Raw genomic sequence first — 11,988 nt, forward strand, 5'->3', positions numbered from 1 at the left:
ATCCCCCTCCAATAAGGAACCTCAAATAAAAACAAACTTTTCGTAGTAAACTTAAAGTGTTCCTTAATACTCATCAAAAAGTACAGGAAACTCTTTTGCATGACATGTCTATAATTGTCATGAGTTCTTTTTAGAGAGACTCTTATTAATATCAGAAGAATTATCACTCATTCAATCACGCGATTAGTACATACTCACATGTTATATTATTATTATTATTATTTTTTTTGCTATCTTAGTGATCTTAATTATATTACAAACTTGTTGAATTAGATCAGGTCACGAAATTTAATTTAATTTTTGTTTTGTAAAAAAGTAATAAAAAATATTTTTATATTGTGATATAATTATTTTAAATGGTAACCCTTCATATATATAATATAGTATAACAATCCGCTAGACCACCTGCGGTTCTTCGGAAGACCAGCGTTCATCACATCACCTTTGGGTATGATCAGTAGGTATTATGCTGAGGTTAACTCCAATTCTGCATGTTAATATAAGTTAATAAATAAGTCTACTTGTATACTACGTTTAAGTTGCAGAATAAATGCTTTTTCTTTCTTTCTATAAAGCTAAAGAAATACTGTTTCTACTTATCTTTGTCATAGGACTAAATTTTTTAATTATTTTGAAGAAATTTAACTTAACTGGGTGTGTTTAACGCATTATGATTTTGTTGAATTACTTTGGGGATCTGGACTGTTATAGAGTTTTGAGGAAATTGTTATTTTATTGTATTTTCAAGATATTTGGTAGGAGTTCGATAGTCGTGTCAACTGTTAGTAGTTTCATTGCCACCACAGGAACGTTCCGTCAGAGGCAAAATAGCTGTGAATGCATTGTATTAAAAATCCTCTTGTTGCATATCTTTTAACGCAAATCGTTTCCGTTACCTTTTGAGTAAATTAAAACACTTTGATGTAGAACATTCAAGAAAACTTCCAATATGAAAGAAAACTTGAAGCTGGCGGATGCACGGAATGCGCGAACCAAAATCTTCAGAAAGGAGTGGAAACAAAAAAAGATATTGTGTCAATGTCGTTGTCAGTCTAATAGAATCATTTTTAATTTGACATTTGTCAAAAGTTAAATGTCAAAGCAAATTGCAATAGGTATTGTTTACAAATTTTTACTCTTGTCTCTTTCTAAAAACAAATCTAAACAATAGTAAAGTAAAAGCAAATTCATTTCTTCATATACGCGAATATGGATTGATAAGAAGGTAAAAAAACTGAAATTGTAAAACCATTTGCAAACATGGACAAACTTACTGTTATATCCGGAACACTTTTCATGGCCGCAGATGTATTTGCCATCATAAGTCTCGCAATGCCAGATTGGATAGTTACCGATGTAGGAGGTAAAACCAGTTAACTTTATTCATTTTATATGATGGCTGCGTAATTAAGGTCACAATATTTTTACACTTTAACACTGTTTCAGGTGACACAAGGCTTGGTTTAATGTGGTCTTGTATCACACTTTATAATCGACCACAAGTATGCTTCACACCAGATCTTCAACCGGAATGGTTGCTGGCATTAATTTGCATTTTCATTGGCTGTATCTGTATAACAACAACAATCATATTACTGGCATCAAGTCACTTTGATAGAAATGTTATACCCTATGCTCGGTGGGTAGGATTTGCTGCAAGTAAGTCTGTGATAACATATTAAATTAGTGTTCAACTGAAATAAGACTTTCTACCAATCCTGTAATTTGAATCTTTCGATCTTTGCTAGTTTCTATATACAAACATGTTAAAACTTTTTTGAACACAAAACTCTAAATTCACAAATACAGGGTTTCAGTGCAAGTTGGGTAGATTTTCTACTTCATATTTAGTAATATTTTCCCCAAACATTAGATCCCATGATAATGGAATCTAATAGTTACTCCATATTATATAAAGTTGTTCAAAAGCAAGCTAAACTGACTGTTTTATCTGCAGTTAATTATTTTTAGTAAGTTGACTAAAAATGTTATTTTTCCATATTTCAGTGGTTGTTTTCTGTCTCGCCGCAGTTATATTTCCAATGGGATTTAATGTTGACGAGATTGGTGGACAGCCATACCAACTCCCTAACAGTCACCAAGTTGGTATATCTTACATATTGTTTGTACTGTCCTTGTGGATCACTGTGATATCTGAATTGTTTGCTGGCAAAGTATGTTTGCCACATTTTTAGGAATAGACTAGAATAGCATTTAAGTTGCAATGTTATTACTTATATTTACATAATGTATTATATTGTATAGAATCTCAAAATCATTCCATATTTTAATAAATTGTTAAACTATATTATGCATTTTGTCATCTATTCCACTTTGTTTGTTCTCGTAATGTTTTATCCATCTTTTACAATAATTAAAGTTTGTATTCCAGAAAGTGTTTCTATATTTAGTCTATGGTCAAGTATACTGATCTCTTTAATGCAAAGACAGAGATAGTTGAATGTGTTTACTTATTAAGCTTTCTTGTATTATGTTATGGCTGTTCCCAATATACTATCTACAGATATAGATAAATTACTACCTTCTACTGTCAGTAATTAGCTGTCAATAATCTGAAGCTGTCCCAATATACCCGATGAGTCATTCTTATCGCCTTATATTGGGACAGGTGAATTGCAATTACCATACAAACTTTATTTTGCTGGTAAGCTATACATTATCGCATTGACAAACAGTATGTATGGATAAGGTGAGTTACCATCAATAAGCTTATTGGGACAGAAAAGTCAACGATAGTTACGATTTTTAACTCAAGTAAGAGATAGACTGAATATTGGGAACAGCCGTAAGTGTACTTAGGACGGAATCTGAAAATTAAGAAGACTCAAATATGCTCTTTATAACACCTATGTGCAAGTATCTAAAGTATAAGTATAATGTGGGACTCGAACACACGACCTCTCGCGTTCCGTGCAAGTGCTCTCCCAACTAAGCTAACCGTTCAAGTGACGTATAGTCATATAATCTTGTTTGCTCCCAGGTTCTTGCTAATCTAAAAACAAATTGTTTAGATTAGCAAGAGCGACATCTCAAGTCAATTTCCTAATATGCAAATATTGGGGTTGAGCAGGTTATCAACTGTAAAGTGGATCCTGTAGATGAAGCCACAACCTGAGAGTTGAACAAAGTATACAAGATTTTATGACGATACGTTACTCGAACGGTTAGCTCAGTTGGAAGAGCATTGAACGGTACGCGAGGTCGTGGGTTCGTGGCCCGCAGTCCCGTGCCCATTACACTCTGTCAACTAAAGCTTCGGGAAGCTTCCTTCGAACTTAGAGCATAAATACTTTCTTTTTATTTGTTAAAATGTTGCTCATTTCCTAATATGCAAATATTTTACACATAAGGCTATTATACGACCTTCTATGATGTTTTTTGCAATGATTCTACACGCAATCTTTATTGCAAAGTTTAGGTGGGCTTAAACTACGGAGTGGTATGATAGACACACGATGGGCATGCTGCAAGCTGGCAGACCAGGCCCCATTTAACAACTTCGTCCGGATTACAAAGCTTATCTAAAATTCGTTGATTAAGTGCAGTAACCTGATCGTTGGTGCTAAAATGTATCATACAAACAGCCGCAAATCTTCTTTTGTACTGACATTGAAGACTGCATCATAAATACCTAGGTTTAACTTTGCAGTGTCCGCCAAAACCTGACAAAGACCGGTAGGTAGTTCTATAACATGATTATCATTAACCCTCTTCAACACCAAGGAGAATTTCCCTAAATTCTGAATCCGCTGAATGTGGTCTCGTGTTTTCTTTTAAATGTAATTGAATGTTTTTTTGCAATGCCTCCAAATATACTGAACGTTTTAAAGAGGCGTTAATTTCATCAGCCCGCGCAGAACCAACAATAACAACTTCTTAACCTTTACTTTTTACGAGAAATGATTTGCGAAGCGATTTTAAGCAATACAGCATTTAATCCTTATCCAATTAAGTTCGGCCAATATGGCCATTTACAGCATTTCATTTCATTTTCATAGTTTCGAAGATATTACAGATTTAAAATGCATGTTGATACATAAATCTTTCAGTAGATAGCGAAAATATTTACTCAAAATCCGAGTCCGAGCAGAGTCAAAGCATAGTAACGTTAGGTACATGTCCGTGTTTCAATAGCCAAGGCCAAAAACGAATTATGAGCTAGTACGGAGTTAGTTGAAATATGAAACGGGATTTGAGGCGTGCGCCCACCCCATATACCCCATTATACGCATTACGCACATTAACACCGGACTATTAACGCACACATACAGATAGAAGTGATTCAGGCGCAGCGCGATAGGTATTCGGAAAAAACGATTGCTATTTTTCAAATTACGCTTGACCCGGATCTTAAATTCAATTTTTACTGGCCTACTTGATTTAAACCGCTTTTGTTGAGTTTTTCTTGCTAACTGTACTTCCTAGAATGACAGCATTCGAGCCACCATATCAAAAGGCTCAGTTTCCACCAAAGCGGAGAGGAGATTAGCCGCGAAGCGGTCAGGTTATTTCCACCAAAGCGGAGAGGAGATGTGAGCTTTGCATTGCGGAGATGTGAGCTGTGAGAGCTCGAAATCAGTCAACTGATATCTACGAAAGGAAGACGTCATGACGTTTCAAAAGTTATATTTTAATTTGCTTGAGGAAGAGGTTGCAGAAATACTATTCTATAAGAATATCTTTGGAGCGTCCACCTTTTTTGAGTTAAAATACGTCGCTAAACTACAATCGAATAAATGATAAAATGACGCTTTTGAGTGTGCGAGACGCGGGGAGAAGGTGCTGGTAAAAGGTAGTAGGTACGCCCGACTACAGAAATCTCCTCTCCTCTCCGCTTGATCCATTTCCACCGAAGCTAAGCAGAAAGGAGATTTGGAAATAAAGAAATCTGAGGCCCGGTTTCCACCAAAGCGGAGAGGAGATGCGTTTTGATAACCAATCAGATTTCGTTATTTCCACATATCCTCTCCGAGGCAGAGCGGAGATGCGAGATGTCTGTAGACGGGCGTAGGTACTACCTTTTACCCGCACCTTCTCCCTGCGTCTCGCACACCCAAAAGCGAAATTTTATCATTTATTCGATTGATTGATACTGAATGTAAAAGCCATTCCTTGCATATTTTTAACTAACTTTAGTATTTTAGCGACGTATTTTCTCCAAAAAAGGAGGATCCAAATTTTTTTTTTCTATAATGTAATTCCTTACATTGACTCTTGTATACATTATATTATAGTCGGTCATAAATTAAATAATTTTTTCACTTTTAATATTTGTCGTTATTGGTATTGGTTTTTATTTAATATTTTCAGTAACACTAATCGTTAAACTCTTGAAATAATGTGGCATATTCGCCATGAGTGACATATGGTTTCTAAAATATATTGAACAATTAATTGTGTTTCTTCAACCTTCAAAAAGAGGAATTAGTTCTTTCTCAAGCAAATTAAAATATAACTTTTGTAACGACATGGCGTCTTCCTTTCATAGATATCAGTTGACTGCTTTCGAGCTCACATCTCCCCGCTACGGTGGAAATAACCTGACCGCTTCGCGGTTAATCTCCTTTCGTCTCCGCTGTGGTGGAAACCGGCCCTAACAGTGGGTCAGGACAGGACCTTTGAACAGGATGCCGGCTAGATTATGGATACCACAACGGTATCTATTTCTGCCGTAGCATTACTGTGATATTACTGGGCAAATGAGACTTAACATCTTGTCTCAAGGTAACGAGCGCAGTTGCAGTTCCGCTCAGTATTTTTGGGTTTTCAAGAATCTTGAGCGGCACTGCATTGTAATGGGCAGGGCGTATCAATTACCATCATCTGAACGTCTTGCTCGTCTCGTCCCTTATAGTTCCATATAAAAAAAAATACTCTTTTATAATACATTATTCACAGATTACTTTTTAAATATGTACATGTTTGCCGATTGTGGGGGATTAAAAATAAAGATAAAAACTTGTACGACATTTATTATCTACAATCAAATCATAAATTATTTAAGTTTGGAAGTTCATTCAGGCTAAAACATTTACACAAACATTAATATTGGCATTAACAACAATTATTATAATTAATATGAATATGATTAACGAAACAACTTGCTATATATTGTCCACTTAACCTAATTTTTCAAAAGTCTTCACACAATAAGTCCATTTCACTTAACTTCCCAATTCCATTCAGTTGTGTATGCCATACCTTGATTTACTTGAATCTTCCATCTTCATTAGTGCCAATGTGCAGTATACTGTAAACTTGCCAACTCATCCTAGCAAAATATTCTCGGGCCACCTGGTGGTAGGGAATGCTTCAGAAAGCCAAACCGTGGTTATGCTGCTTTACATAACCACACAACAACACACTACCCACGGAGGAGGCCTGACAAACAGAAAATGTTACATAGAATTGGCAAATGGAAGGCTGCCTTTGCAATCAATATGAGTTTGCTCACTACCGGTGAACGACAGTGATAAGGTACTCAGAAATTCAAGTGTTTTAGACTCCGACTCAAACGCCAACTCCCGAGTGATGAAGTCCACGGGCACATTTGGTCTGTAGCTGCACATAGAAAAATACATTAGGTACACACATCCAACCACATTTTCATTGGTAGGACATATAAAAAGCAATCAAATTTATAGATAACTTTTATAGCAGAATAAAATTGTAATAAATTCTAAGGCATAGGATACACTTTAGAATTTATTACAATTTTATTTTAATATGTTAATTTGATATACATACATATAATAACTCAAAATTAAAGTAATTTAGTGCCAATATACTGGTATACTATAAAACTTTTTGCCCTTTGGTTTTATTTAAACAAATGTTGCCATATGTGGTCCCAAAAACCCCTTAAAAAAAGAATTTATCAGTATTTAAGATAATTAATAAAAAATCAGCTATATTAAATTAATTTCTTATGGATTCTGAAACTTTATGATCCTTTCTTTTGGTCATTCATGAGAATAGCTTCAGTATACTTTCTACTACTTAGCCTGAAGCCTTCAAGCTAAGGTAAAGTGGAAAGAGGACTTACTGTGAGGGTCTCTCAAAACTTTTATTTTTTTTGTTGCATAGGTATATTGCAATAATCAGTTAAGATGTCTTCTAATATTAATAATGAAATTGATATAGTAAAATATATAAACGTAAATTTAAGATAGCCAGAAACAAAATGTGATGGAATAAAAATATAGAAGAAAATTTCCACCCACAGGATGTAATTTAATTATCTGGCAAAATATCCCTTAAAAGTCATAGAAATTGATTAGTGTTTATAAACCGCTATCAACTGAGTCCCATGCTGTCCAATAATGGAGAATATTTTAAAGTTTCTTTTTTGAGGGTGAATATTTTAAATAGCCTGGTGGAGAGATAACAGCAATTCCTTCATATTTTTTTTTTTGTTAAATATGTTGTAGGGGTACACTAAATTAATTCCACAAGATAACTAAGGGTTCGGCCATTTTGGGAAAATATGAGAGCTAAATTGTTAAGAAAATTAATTATGCATGCTAATTTGAGGGCAGCTGTTGTACGCACAATAGGAATTACAACATATTTTAATTTTGCGAGGTCTACTATCAACCTGGAAGTAGCAGAAAAACATTATCAAATTTGTAGTATAATTTGGAGTTGTTAAGAAAATTATGTATCAATCAGGCAGTCCTTACAACTGTTAACTACTAAATAAAGAATTCGCACAGGCACATAAAATCAGCAGTTATAAAAATTATTGAGTTTGGGGAATACACTCATTATTATTTCTTCTATATTAATTCCAATTTATTTCATAAAACTTATATTTATATTATTAATAGAAGCTAATATTTAAAACAGTAAACAATAAAAATCTTTTGTCATCATACAATTTGAGATAACAAAATGTGCTAATTATTATTCTTGTATACAAATTCTATTGTATTTGTTTTGACTTTAGTGTTAAAGGCTAATATTTAAAACTACAAAACATGCTATGAAAAACAAAATTTTAGTCCATGTAAATACTTACCTTGGGGAAAATAATAATAAAAAAAAAGGAAAAAAAATCTTGAACATGTTAGATAAAGACAAAAAGCAAACATACGACTTAATGATGTACTTCAAGTATAGCTTCCTTTCCCTCTCCGCAAACCAATCCATGAGGTATCCAGCCATCAGTGGTGCAGTCTTGTACAAAATGAACAACCTGTGCAAATTGCCTGTCGCCCAGGCATACCTTGTATTCAATGCATGCTTTATGCATTCATTCTCTTTCTCTTTTTTTGTAAGGAATTTAAATATTGTGCTGAGATCTGAGGGTAAACAAAAATATCAAATTAAAAATGAAATGCAGAGTAAGTTGTTCAATATTGATAATTTATAGTCTTGACAATTCTTCAACTATTCAAGAGCTGACAGATATTATCATCATCATTTCAGCCGGAAGAAATCCACTGCTGGACAAAGGCCTCCATCAAAGATCGTGATGACAATAGGTCCTGAGCTGCCCTCATCCAACCTATTCCGGCAATCTTGACCAGATCGTCAATCCATCGTGAGTTATTGTAAAACTGAAGTGGCAGTGGGCAGGGCACATAGCTCGACAGACAAAAAGTCGACCAAGTACCGGGTGTAGTGTTGGTAGGCCCCACAAGATGACAGATATATTATTAATCATTTTGTTACTGACCTAGAGTATTTCTGGTGTATATAAAATACAGTATTCTGTAGGCTGTGAACTCTGCCTCATTCTCTTTACAATCGGGTAATTCAGAATAAAGCATTTTTAGCTGAGTCTGACACTGGTTGAATTCTTCATGGTCACCTCTCTCTAAAGCTATTCGAGCATGAGTTTCATACACTTCTACAGTAAACCTGTCTCTTATTCCTTGTACCTGCGGCAATAATTCCATTTAAAACATTGGGTCTAAGTCAAGCATTATCACTAACATGATACCTAAACCAAAAGCATACCAATTTTTTTCCATACCAATGCTGTGAAGCTATTAATGTACATTAATAGCTTCACGGCATTGCATTATTGTATTTTGACTTGCAATATCATATGTATGTCATAAATCCTATGTCTCCAAAGTGATGGCCTCATTTGTGATGCCACTAAGAATTTGGGTTTTTATTTTAGTTTTATTATTTTCAGAAAACTTACAGCTAGGTTATTAACAAGCAGGTAGTATATAATTAAGTACAGAAGAAAAATTACAAATTTTCACTAATAGTTATACTAATAAGATTAAAAATTAAATTATAGAAGTGAAACCGTTATTCAATTCAGAGTAATGAATCAAACAAAACAGATATTATAAACCTTCAATGAAAAATAAGAAAGAAAACCTTCAAAGTCATAAGGACATGGAAACTTTTAGGCTTCACATATTTGAAATTTGTTAACATTTTTAGGTTTAAGTGTTTAAACAGAAAATATTATATCATTGTGGTTATATAAATTAATCAAGTTTTTCTATGATTAACCTTGGCTCACATTCTTCAGACCAAAACATACCACTTCATGGCAAAATAAGAGTGGTACTCAAAAATATTGAAAAACACTAATTGTATGTACCTATTGCTTCTCTGCTTATTCCAGATTCACCTCCTACTGTCATTGGTAAAATAGAAAACATTTTTTTTTTCTTTTACTTACTGTTAAATCCTGTCTTATTGATTTCAGTTGATCACATGCATATCTATAATCTTGCTTGTCAATCCATTTATCTTTCACATTTCTTAATGAAGTTCTCAGAACCGAAACAGGCCGAACCTCACAAGCTTCTGGTGCCCTTGTTAACCTCAAAAAAGATTTCTCAATATCAAAGCATGTGCCTACTATGTGCATGTTATGTAGGCCATAGTCACCTTCCACATCTTGTATGATTGGTCTCCGTGGGCTGAGGTCACTATGTCTACTAACTTGTATTGAACTAGCAATAGTTGGCACATGAGAACTATTAAATCTTTCAGCTCGCTTTTGCAGTTTTTCTGCATTACCTGGCACATCATCAACATTAAATTGATTATAAGCTACTTTTTTACTCTTTTTTTGATATTTCTCAGGTTTTTTATGATCTAAAGACAATCTATCCTTAACTTTTTGTCTACTTTTACTTTTTAATGACTTTTTCTCTTCGTTTTCATCCCCAGAAGCAGATGAGGTGCTGAAACAATAAATCAATCAATTTAAATAATACATTAGATTAATAGATTAGAAAATTAAATACACAGTTTAAAACACTCACCTATGCCTTTTCTTTGTAGGACTTCGAGATCTAGATTTACTTCGTGAGTGTTGCCGTCTTCTTCTTTGGCTACTTGTCCTATGTGCACTGAATGCTTTAGCAGCTAATAGTTGCTTTAATTTATTATTCTGTGGGCTTTCATCCTTTTGATATAATGATAAAGACCCCTGGACAGGTTTAACCTGTAAATTATTTCTTTCACTATGTACACTTGGTATTGGTTCCTCATCCCAATTTCTGGTCCAAATCTCATCTTTGTTAGCAGCAGCTATAATGCGCCCCTTTAAGCATATGTCAATTTGATCACGATCAAAAGTTGTTTTACATTTTTCATAACACCGTTTTATATATCTCTCTAGACTATCAGGCCAAGTACCAGCTGATGTTTGAATGGATGATTGAATTAAGAAATTTGTAGTGTCTTCATTTAATTTCAATTCAGACTGTTGTTCCTCAACATTTCTGTTTGGTTCATCTGAGGGTTCTGGAATGTCTTCTGTGGCAATTGGAGGAGGTAGTGGGACATCCAATGGCAGAGGAGGTGGTGGAGGTGGTTTTGGCAAATCATCAGGAGGAGGACATGGTGGTAGTGGAGGAGGAAGACTCGGCAGTGGAGGCAATGTTGAATAATCGTCCACATTAGAATTATCACCCTTTTTACGTTTTTTCTTGTTACTCGTAGCATTAGATAATAGGGGATTCTCGTTGGCAGGTAAAGGCGCAGATTTACGATTATTGTTGAGATTGAAGCGTATTGGCGATTGATTGACAAACGGCCTATTACTGGAATCAAGTGTAGGCATGGTACCTAACAAAGGAGGAGGTTTGGAGAATTGAGGTTGACCAAACTCATTTGTAGCTTCGTCCTTTTGGAACTGATGCATCGCATTCGGGAATCCGGAATTGTTCCCCAAATGTGGAAAATACTGTTGTTGATTGTAAAATTGAGGATACATTCCACCTTGATATCCATGATAATTGTTATAAAATCCATACAACCATGGATTGTTGTTACAGGGCAAACCGCTCATACTTTGAATTGGCGGTTCCTTAGATCTATTTTCAGACATTATAGAAAACCTAAAAACTAGAATATTATAACTGGTACATTTACCAAAAACAAAATGGCGTCGACCGTCGACACAAATACAAATCCCTGTCGCGACGTCCGCTTTCTTGAACACTCCAATAAAAATTTAAGATATATTCCAATGATTGTTTTAAAAATACTTTAATGGTAGTTATATATTAGATGATTGCTCAACACAAACTTAAATTACTATGCGCGAAAACAGCTATCGATTGGTATTGGTATGAACTGAATCATGAGAACGCCATTTTATTTTCAATAATGAGGTCACCAAAGAGATTTTTTTTTTTTGGTTCTGTTCGTCCATCTGGACAGGCAAAGGGGTCAAAAGCCCATACAGCCAAGTCTTCATTTTTATTTTTCTATTCTTCACGTTACACAGCTTGTTCAAAGTCAAGCTAAGTCCTTAAATCATCTTCATCTTCAAAAAATATGTAGTACAATTTCACATAAAAGTAGTATTTCGTGTTCTTCATGTTTCATTTTCTTCATATACATATAGGTTCGCATGAAAGGCCGAAGCCAAGTATTTTATTGATAATATTCTTGTTCCAATGAAGATCAAGCAAGAAGCAAGAAAATAAGGGGCTAACCCTTATTTTTAATAATAAACTTTTATGATATAATACTAAA

The 11,988-nt window shown here is 34.4% G+C and overlaps 2 protein-coding genes across 2 annotated transcripts; one reads left to right on the forward strand and one right to left on the reverse strand.

Annotated features, from left to right (window-relative positions):
• The first annotated feature begins 1,096 nt into the window (after positions 1–1,096).
• On the forward strand, positions 1,097–2,395 carry LOC126972508 (uncharacterized protein C16orf52 homolog A). Its single transcript, XM_050819328.1, has 3 exons — positions 1,097–1,363; positions 1,447–1,659; positions 2,008–2,395. Exons 1-3 carry the CDS (start codon positions 1,261–1,263, stop codon positions 2,193–2,195), a joined length of 504 nt encoding a protein of 167 aa, XP_050675285.1. The 5' UTR covers positions 1,097–1,260; the 3' UTR covers positions 2,196–2,395.
• Positions 2,396–5,975: 3,580 nt separating this feature from the next.
• LOC126972439 (leukocyte receptor cluster member 8) lies at positions 5,976–11,608 on the reverse strand. The gene is made up of 5 exons (XM_050819208.1): positions 10,266–11,608; positions 9,674–10,184; positions 8,702–8,906; positions 8,117–8,324; positions 5,976–6,582 (listed from the first exon to the last, which is right to left on the reverse strand). The coding sequence occupies exons 1-5, from the start codon at positions 11,333–11,335 to the stop codon at positions 6,420–6,422; spliced, it is 2,157 nt and encodes a 718-aa protein (XP_050675165.1). The 5' UTR covers positions 11,336–11,608; the 3' UTR covers positions 5,976–6,419.
• Between the last annotated feature and the right edge of the window lie 380 nt (positions 11,609–11,988).

Source organism: Leptidea sinapis, chromosome 26, assembly GCF_905404315.1.
Source record: "Leptidea sinapis chromosome 26, ilLepSina1.1, whole genome shotgun sequence".
Classification (NCBI taxonomy): domain Eukaryota; kingdom Metazoa; phylum Arthropoda; class Insecta; order Lepidoptera; family Pieridae; genus Leptidea; species Leptidea sinapis.